The sequence below is a fragment of the Raphanus sativus genome, chromosome 1, assembly GCF_000801105.2.
Source record: "Raphanus sativus cultivar WK10039 chromosome 1, ASM80110v3, whole genome shotgun sequence".
Taxonomy (NCBI): Eukaryota; Viridiplantae; Streptophyta; class Magnoliopsida; order Brassicales; family Brassicaceae; genus Raphanus; species Raphanus sativus.
In genome coordinates, this window is record NC_079511.1 from 17,575,504 (window position 1) to 17,586,162 (window position 10,659).

General features: G+C 34.3%; 1 protein-coding gene across 1 annotated transcript; it reads right to left on the minus strand.

Annotated features, from left to right (window-relative positions):
• Positions 1 to 8,363: 8,363 nt before the first annotated feature.
• Positions 8,364 to 10,131, minus strand: LOC108816909 (uncharacterized). The gene is made up of 3 exons (XM_018589469.2): positions 9,226 to 10,131; positions 8,470 to 9,037; positions 8,364 to 8,398 (listed from the first exon to the last, which is right to left on the minus strand). The coding sequence occupies exons 1-3, from the start codon at positions 10,129 to 10,131 to the stop codon at positions 8,364 to 8,366; spliced, it is 1,509 nt and encodes a 502-aa protein (XP_018444971.2).
• Positions 10,132 to 10,659: the final 528 nt, after the last annotated feature.

Genomic DNA, 10,659 nt, shown 5'->3' on the forward strand with positions numbered 1-10,659 from the left:
CTTGATACTTTATTTTTATTTTTTTGAGTTTTATATCAAGTAATACAATTTTATAATATAAGCAGGAAGAAAGAGGAAAATTGCAGGAAGAAAGAGGAAAAATGCAGGAAAAAATAAGTCAAATGCAGGAGAAAAAAGAGAGACGGACATGGATCCTCCTACCAGCGCAAACAAATGGAGGAGTTTGCCAGACATTTATAAGAACAACTAACACTAGAGAAGTTTTTTTGTTTTGTTTTTTTTTGTCTAAGAGACCTTTTATCAGATGTTTAAACGATTCTGGAGTATCAATCTTTGGTATTAAACAGATACTTCTTTGATACTCATGCCTAAAATGCAGTGTCTGTTCTTTATTATCTGAATGTACTTTTAGTTTTTTAGCCACCCACGTTCGAGCATTTGCATGTGTGTTTTTTTTTATGAAAAAAAGATTTTTGATGTTTCAGTGACCTGATGTCCCTCGTTTGACTCGTTTTGTTTCGATGGCTGATAATTCATCTTCTCCTTTGTTCGTATAGTTTCTACATTACCTGACCATTATCTTGGCATTCGAGAAGAACGGAGACAACTTTACACTGTAAACATAAATGTACGTTTATGTTTAAAGGTTATCTTCGGGAATAGGCGTAGGACATTGATATTTTGTATTCCCTCTGAAATACATGTTTTAAATGTCATGGTCATATAATTAGTTTTTTTCTGAAACGCATGTTTCCAAAAAGCAACCCAAAACACCACCAAACAACCCGAGAAAGAACACATATGTTGATACATGTAAAAAGCCTACTAAGGTATTGACCCTCTCTTTTTCTGAAACGCATGTTTCCAAAAAGCAACCCAAAACACCACCAAACAACCCGAGAAAGAACACATGTTGATACATGTAAAAAGCCTACTAAGGTATTGACCCTCTCTTTCCATTTGACATGCTTGTTTCAGTCCTACTAATATCTCGAGCCTATCTTTCCATTTCTTTGCCCGTTGCGCTTCCTCACATTTCTTTGGGGTCACAATCAAGGATGCAATTGCCAAATATGTGAGTTGTTTTTGGGTTTGGCCCGTGAAAAGTGATACATGTATAATCCTCATAGGCTGTAAGGCTAGAGAGGGGGCGAAAGAAAGTTCTAGTCCGGAGCCGAGTAGCCAATTTATTAAATGCAGCTGTTTTGGTTTCTTTCAAATGATGAAGATGGAGGACAAGTCTTGTACTTAGCTTTTCAAGGGGAAGTTCAGCTCCAAGATCACCACAAGCAACCATCGTCTGGAAAAGCATTAATAATTATATCAGCTAAGGAAAAAAAACTCAGGATTACGCATCAAATATATTGAATCTGATAGTGAATACTCCTAACAGCTATTTTTCTTCTCTCCAATATGTGCTTTTAATCCCTACTTGTCCAACCTCTCTCTCCAAAGGTCAGAACCTAATTTTAATTCAAATTTGCCTCTCAAGTTGAAGTTGCACGAAATTCACTCTTAGGCCCTCAAGTTTCAAGTTTGGCGCTCAAATATCAAGTCTGGCAGCTTACTTCTTAAGTCTGGCAGTTTAATTCTCAAGTCTAGCAGTTTAATTCTCAAGTCTAGCAAATTTGAATTAAAATTAGGTTCTGACCTTTGCCTAAAGGATTACATCAACCTAAAATTAGGTTCTGACCTTTGGTGTTCCAAAATTTTCAACTTTTTAGAAAAATTAATTTTTAGCTGATAATTGGAACTTAATTTTTTGTATTTTCTTTGATTTTGGATTTTTTTAAAAAGAAAATTTTGGAAGATTTTTGATTTTTAAAGAAAGAAAAAGTTTATTTTTAATTTCAAAATTAAATTTACAAAAAATAATTATTTTTCAATTTTTTGGAAATTTAAATATTTTTCAAAAGTTTTTAGAGAATTTTTTGAGTTTATGAGAAATTAGGGTTATGTTTTGTTTAATTTCAAACATCCACGTCTTTTCATCAATAAAAAGAAATTTGTATCTAATCTTTCAAAAAGTCTCACTAGCCCAGTGGCAAAACTCACCTCTGTTAAGTCCAAGAGTGTGTGGGTTCGAGTCCACCAACAACAATTTTAAGATTTTGTCTTAAACAAAAGAACTGAAGGAAACAATGTGGTTTCACTAAACGGTAAGTTTCATATATGATAACAATTTTAATTTTCCACATTTTATTTCTAAACCTAAGTAGGTGTTTTATTAAAAGATAAATTATGAAAACTTAGAAAGAACTTAAACCAAACCCGAACCGAAGTATTTCGGATACCTGATTATATCCGAAATAAATTTATATACTTATATATATTAATTACTTTTATATTTAATGTACAATAAAACATTCAAAATATGTAACATAAGTTGTCCAAAATACTTAAAAATATATACAAATAATAAAAAATACATGTTCAAAATAGCTCAAATATACTCAAAACACTAAAAGTACTTAAAATATTTATTGATTCGCAATCCAAATATTCAAACCAAACAATTTATATGTTCATTTAAGTATTTTGACATATGCTATTCAAATTTATATGTAATATATTATTTTATTTATAGATTTTGTGTGATATATTATTTTATTTATAGATTTTGAGAAATTTAAAGCATATATTAAAATTTTCAAATTTTAAAAATAATTGAATTGGATTATCCGAACTGGAACTGAACCCGCAAAGATCCGAACCAAACCCGAACTACAATCTAAAAAATACTCAAATGGGGCTGAAATCTTTGAAATCAAAAATCCGAAACCCATATAGATCCGAACCGAACCCGAATAGGTACCTGAACGTCTATCGTTAGAAAATAGATTTTATATGGTCCAGAATATTAGGAAACAAATCATAAAAACGGAAGTAACTTTCTTTTAGTTTCTCACCCAAAAACAAATTTTCAAATTTTAAAAATAATTGAATTGGATTATCCGAACTGAAACTGAACCCGCAAAGATTCGAACTGAAACTGAACCCGCAAAGATTCGAACCAAACCCGAACTACAATCTAAAAAATACTCAAATGGGGCTGAAATCTTAAAACATTTCTTCTTTTGACGTTTAATGGATCATATGTTAGTGAAGAACAACTAAAATTTCAAAGAAACCGTATGAGAAGTACGTAGTTAGACTTTTGTCTAAAAAATAACTCCTCTATTTCTCTTAAAAAGTTCCATTTTTGATGCAGTTCCCTTTCCTCCTGATAAGTTGTTGTATTTGGAGCATTGAATCACGTCAAATGTTACAAAGAGACATTGATTTCTTGTAACCATTTTGATAACGTGCATTCAAGAAAAAGATATTGTAAGTTTGACTAGGTTAAACAACAATAATCTTTTAATGGGTTTAAATCTTTTATATTTAAATAAATATAAGATAATCATAAAATAAGTTATTAGACATAATGTCCAACTAACAAATTTAAATTTAATCCCAAATATTTTAAAGTGAGACATTTGCTAATTTTATATTTAGCCAAATTCAAGTTTTACAACCTTTGTAAAACACTCACTTTACACTCCATTTCTTATTCAAATGAACTTCTATTTTGACATTCGAATACACTATTATATAGTGTCAAACATTCGGTTATTTCGACGAACGTCTTCGCCCGAAAACTTACCGAAAAATGGTCTTAAACCATTTCTTCAAAAACGAGTTCCAACACTTTGTTCATCTAGACACAAAAAGTACGATTCATTCAAATTGTTCGGTTGAATGACTTTCGAAAATTTAGTTTTAATTCTGCAAACCTGTTGACTGAACTGAATTGGATCATTTGGCTGAACTGGTTCAGTCTAAATGCGAAATGTCGATATTGCCCTTGATAAAACTCAGATATTACAAACCTAATTTCATTAATTTTTTTCAGTCTCATCGCTCTCTCTCTCTCTCTGCCGACCTCTCAAATCTCATCTTCTCTCTCGCCATCATGAAAGGACCTTGAAGCTCTCACCTCACCGTCGCTCTCTCGCCATCTCTCTCGCCGTCTCTCTCGCCATCTCTCTCGCCGTGTCTCTCTCGCCATCTCTCTCGCCGTATCTCTCTCTCTCGCCATCTCTCTCGCCGTGTCTCTCTCACCGTCTCTCTCGCCGTCTCTCTCGCCGTATCGTCATCTCTGTGGGTCTGTTCTCTGTTCTCTGTCGAGTTTGTTTGTGGGTCTGTTCTCTGTTCTCTGTCGAGTTTGTTTGTGGGTTTGTTCATAGAGAGATCTCAAATGTTCATTTGTGTTTGATGAGCTATAATACAAAGGTTCATTTGTGTTCATAGAGAGATGTTCATTTGTGTTCATAAATCAGTTCATTTGTGTTCGTAGGCCAATACTGCGGATTAATGAGCTTTAGATTTCTTGTTGTGTTCATAGAGAAATCATTGTGGACATCTCTTGTTGTGTTCATAGAGAAATCATTGTGGACATAGAGAGATGTTTATTTGTGTTCATAGATTAATGAGCTTTAGACTCTTGTTGTGTTCATAGAGAGATGTTCATTTGTGTTCCAATATTAATGAAAGCAATATACACGAAACCGTGTTTATTTAAGAGAAGGTCGTCTCTAACGTACTCTTTATTCTTTTTGTTTCTTTTAAATATAAGTTTATTTGCTCTCGTAGTGCTGGAACCTTTCTCTATGTGAGTTAGGAATATTCTTAACTGTTAAACATGTGCTTAGCTCTCGTTTCAAGTTTCACTGTGCTTTTATTATGTGGGTTTTCATTTTTTAGATTTAAATATCTTGAAACTTTATTATTATAATCTTTCAGAGTTATGTAACTACCCCTTAATACAAAACATATAAGGGTTCCATGTATAAGGGAAGATTATAATAATAAAGTTTCAAGATGTTTCAAGATTAAAACAATACATAGAAGAAACAAGTTTCAATAACCCAAGATTATAGTAAAAAAAACATAACAGTACTTGTGAGACTAAGACAACTGTCTTGTGACTTGTTAATGTTACTTCCATGTATTGTATTTTACAGGATAATGTCTCAATTTAAAAGCCCCGAAGAACTATCATTTAACCGGGCGTCATGCCGTTGTGATTCAAAACCAGATCGCGTCTTCAAACCCAGGAATGGCAGGTTGGTTCTGCAATGCAAGGCGAAGAAATGCCCTGATGTTGAGTTGTCCAGGGAACTATATTTTCCGGATATAGCTTGTCCATACTGTAGCAAACCAACACTTCTGTTTCGTAGTAACAGTGAAAGAAATCCTGGCAAACTCTACTACAAGTGTATCCCGTGCGACTTTCCAATGGTGGCACAGATCCATGCAGGCAAGTTCGTCTGCCTCATCATCCTCTTCTGCCTCATCATCCATGCAGGCAAGCTCGTCTGTCTCATCCTCTTCTGCGAGCTTGTCTGCCTCAGCCACAATCACAATAGTAGGAAATGTGTTGTCCAATGTGGGAGAGATGCTGAAGAATTTAAGCGTGGATTAAACAAGAAAGATCAGCTTGTTTTCCTACGGAAAATGGAGTTTCATCTTAGGATCTTTGCTTGTGTTTCTAATGTTTTAGATACTTTGCTTTCCGAACTGATTTTAAGTTTTAACAATCTAATAGCTTTACTCAACTCGAACTGCGATTACTGGCACAGTTCAGTCAATTCTCTCACCAGAAGTAACTTGGCAGTCTCTGGAGTTATAATAACACCCCAAGAGCGTTTTTATACTTGCGAAAACTTTGTTGTAACCCGAATCAACAATTATACATGAACTTAATGAACTATATGAACTAAATAGAAGTACTATATAGACTAGATAGAAAAATTATATTAAATTAATAAATTAACTTATTTGATTTTGAAAAAAAAAAATCATTTAAAATATCAGTCACCATTAAAAGGTATTTAAATTCGTAAACCATGTATACAATTTAATAAAATAATTACTTATAAAATCCAACAAGCTATAGCTGAATATAGATGTAATGCTAAAGTATATTTTTAAACACAACAAGAAAATATAAATTATCCTAAACAAATATTTATTCTATAGTATAACTAAATAAATTATAAGAGAATTTCGTATGAAGACTGTAAAAATTAAAAATATATATTTTAAGGGATTTATCTATTTGATTATTTCAGATATAAATTTATATAATTACATACGTTCTGAAAATCAGTTCTGAAAGTCGTGTACGAGTCGTCATAAGGTCCAAACGTTTCACATCTTTCTCATCGCACTTGTTTCATTGCAAATTGTGTTCTTTCTCTTTGTGGTTGCACATGGGTTATATAACTCATATCACATTTAACTGCCTCCGCCACTGACTGTTAATGAGATCACAATATTATGGCTGTAACTGGAAACAGATTTTATGAATGCTCTGAATGAATGGAATTAGAAAAAATGGAATGTCAACATTGGAATGGTAGCAGTTATGGAATAACATCAAAAGGAATGAGTAATCGCAGGAAAACATTTTTGTAACACAAATGGTAACACTTTAGCAGTAGAGGATTTAATTTGCGAAATATATAACTTTGTCAAGTCAACTGGCTAATATGAAATATTTACATATATATTTTTGTTACTTTAGTATAGGAAATGGAGTAGTACTTCAATGTAATAATAGTAGAGGACATGTACTATATGATTTACAATTGGCTAATATGAAAAAGGGTCCAATTTAGTTCCAGTTAGATTTTGGTTATTGGGTAATTATGTATTTATAGATAAGAAAATGTATGATACAAATATCGGATAATTAAAATAATATTTTGATATTTTGGATTTAATAATTTTAAAAAAAAAATAGTATAAGATTGTTCTGGATCTTTGTCAAGTCAACTGGCTAATATGAAAAAGGGTCCAATTTAGTTCCAGTTAGATTTTGGTTATTGGGTAATTATGTATTTATAGATAAGAAAATGTATGATAATTTGAAGTTTTAGGTCAAATATTAGGTTGTTAAGATACAAATATCGGATAATTCAAATAATATTTTGATATTTTGGATTACATTTTTGGGTCATTCGGTTTATAAACAATATTTTTGGTATAATAGTTATTTAGAAATTATATATAGTTAAAGTTTGTAAATATATCATTTTTATTTTTGAAATTAAGGTACCCATTTGGTTTATTTTTATTTCAAAGATATATGATACCATAATATAAATACTATTATGCAATATTTAAAGGGCAATATAAATGTTTTTGGCTATTTTGTTAGAAATAAGGGGGTTTTAAATTGCAGTTAGAATACTCTGAAGATGCTGAATAAATTGTTTTGATAAAATTGGTTGGATACTCTTTACAAATTAATCAAATCACTTCAATCACTTCAAAAACGTAATATAATGTTTAGTTTGCTTATATGATGTCAAAAAAAAGTTTGTATTTATATAAAATATATACATAGATAAACTATTAATTTATGATTTTAACAGGACAATGTAATTTGTCTAATGCCAGAAATCACTATACTATTTATACTTCTCCTATACTATGAAAATCAGATCAATCAACTATGTCCTATACTATTATTACATTGAAGTACTACTACATTTCCTATACTATGTACATTCATATAATAAAGAACAACTAGACATTTATAATTGAGAGAGTTACAATAACAGACACATTGTGTCTTTCTTTCACACCTATAGACATATTGTGTCATTAGAATTTGTTTATAATTTTATAAAATGAAAGTCTTTCTTAAGTCTTTGATAAGTCTTCCATAAGTCTTCCCAAAGTCGTCTGACGTCATTATAAAGTCTTCCGAAGTCGTCATGAAGTCTTCTCATGTTTGTACTGGTAACATAGTAACATAGTACCAATCATGTTTCTGTGTTCTCATACTCGATATAACATACCAATCATGTTTTTATGTTGTCATACTGATTTTTGGGTAAATTGTCAGATTTTTCTAAGGTTCTTCGGATATTTTAGTGTTTTTGGGTATTTTTGAAACTGTTGTTCTTATTCTGTTTTGTAAACTAAATACAGTTATCTCAGTGGTACCACATAATAAATACAGTTATCTCAGTGGTACCACTTGTTTATGTTTATATGTCTTTGCTCCGTTACTATGAAATCATCAATTTTGTACAAAAAACGTAAGTGTTATAACAATTGAGGATTACTTAATTAAGTTAAGTGTTATTAGAGCTTGTCTTTTGGATCTACAAGCTCTGATTCCAAGTTGATAAGGATTACTTATCTCTTTTGTAAGAGCTCTTAAGAATAAAGGTAACACAGATTGTACTGATAGAAAAGCCAAGTTTACACAGAGACGTTAAGGACTCTCTTCTCCTACTACAACTTGACCAAACAATTGATAAAGACAACAGACTCCACTCTATATTTATACTCCTACGACTCTCCGTGAATGCCCACAAAACCCTTGTGAGTCATGATAGACACTACTCGACTCCACCAAATGTTGCACCTCCCGGATCTGATATGAAAGTCATAAGCTTTATTGTAGAGCATGAAAACGGGAAAAATATACTAGTCAGACCTACTAACCTTTACTTTTGCTTTGCCGGACGTTCCCGTCAGCCTCTCCACTATCACCTCCACCCTTGGCGTGTCCCTTCTCCCCGCGGTATTTCGTACACATAGCTTCCACAAGGGACCGCATCTCTGCCCTAAGGTTACTTAGTTCACCCCTCACAAGGGCCCGCATCTCGACCCGACGAGTACCAATTTCACCCCTAAGCTCTCCAACAACTTTAGTGAAATGATCTTTCAAACCCGCAACATACCCCGAAAACATAGTCTCTGCTCTTTCCTCATACTCCTCACCCGCCCTGCTAACTTCTTCATTTTCATGCCGAGGCGCCGATTTAACTTCTTCATTTTCATCCTTACAGTTGCCAACAGACGATTCAGGGACGTCCTTCTTATCAACACGTTTCCGCTTCCTACCTTCCAAAACCTCATACTTCACGCCGCCACGCCAGATGTTAAGGTCAAACCGAAAATGTTCGACTATTAACTGAACCATGTGATCCACAGCAGGATCCTTAACCTCCTTAGCAATAGTCAAACGAGGCCTTTCAAGTCCATAGCATAGAAGTGACCGCACCTTAACCTGCAACAAGCACATATGAGGACGACACATTATACAAAATTGTCGAAGCGAACTAGGAAAATGGCGTTATGCATACTTTTGTAATAAATAATTTCAAGTTCCTATATATGTCCACTTCAAGTTCCTAATAAATAATTTCAAGTTCCTACTTACGCAACAATATAATGATCATTATGCCTACAACATACCACTCCTTTCTTGTCCAATATCTGGGCAGACTTGGGCTCGATCGTCAAGTTCATCGAAGCTACAAACTTTACGAGGTCTTCAATGGGTAAATCGGCAGCCAACGGAGGATCAACCTCGCCTTTAGGTAAAATGATTTCAGGGCAACAACAAACCGTGACTAGGACCATTGCATGGGCAAATCCTTGTATGGCTATAGTCTCTTGTGCGTACTTACCAGCAGTCCTCTCCTTCGCCGATGGAACGGTCAGTAGAAAAGATTCTCTACCCCACGGATGTCTCAAAAACCCCTCCACATCCCCAACCTTCTCCACCACGTCAGGTCGGACAAGGCATAGAGCACTCGTCACGCACAATATGCCTTCAACGAGTACAAGAAGAGCCAGCTTCAGTCGAATCTCTGGGGTTTTGTAATTTTTCCCCTCCGAAAGATTGTCCAGAATCCAAGGCACTGTAACCTTCGATATATCCCCAAATAACTCTTTCCAAACGGGTCCTCTTTCGTCTTTCTCTATCTCATTTCCCCTGCCCTTCTTCCTCTTGTTCTCACCACCTTTTCTTCCACTCGATTCTTCATCACCACACAGGAGACCAGTTACAAGAGCAAACTCTTCTATACCGTAGCGTATTGGCTTCCCCGCAAAGAGCCACCACATTTCGTATTCCTTCTGGGTGACAAGCTGCCGCGACAGTAGATAGTGGACAAACATTACCGAGAAAGTGTGGTTCCCCATTTTCAGTAGTTGGCCAAACTGAGACTCCTCCAACAGAACCAGATCATCTGTTTCAAGGGCTGTTCTAATTACATTTATCCACTTCAAGTTGAAGTATTTATTCACTCGGTTCCGGTTCCCAGACGGTTCTAAGCCACGCAAAAAAATGCGTTCTGGTAGTCGGAACTCCTCCATCCTACATTCCCACCGTCACAAACAGACATTAGCAAATCTCTATAGTACTTTCCAATTAAATAAAATATAACAGTACAAGTCCCAATTCATTCATTATTGAATTCTTATACACTTACAAACAGCTAAAAGAAGCTATAAAAGAGAACAGTTCTATCCTATTTCGAATCTCACTATCGCTACATACTCACACTTCCTTTTACCCATCTCACACCCATCCACCACCGTGTTTCTTCCATCGGAAACCATCTACACTACCCCATCCGAGTAATGTCATCTATAACCAATCCCCTAAAACTACCACAACCAGCTACTAACTCATAAAGGTAAAACCTTCACATAGATTTGACCTACTTATCTATAACACGACTACAAAATCAAAAACCTACCGAAGTTTTTTTCGCTTTCGAACGGTGGTACAGTACGCAAGCGAAGTTATACGCTATCGCTCCTCCACACCTACCCTCTCTCCTCCGAGGTAATTTTTTTTTATCCCCGGCGACATCAAAAGTCCGTCTTTTTATTGGTCAA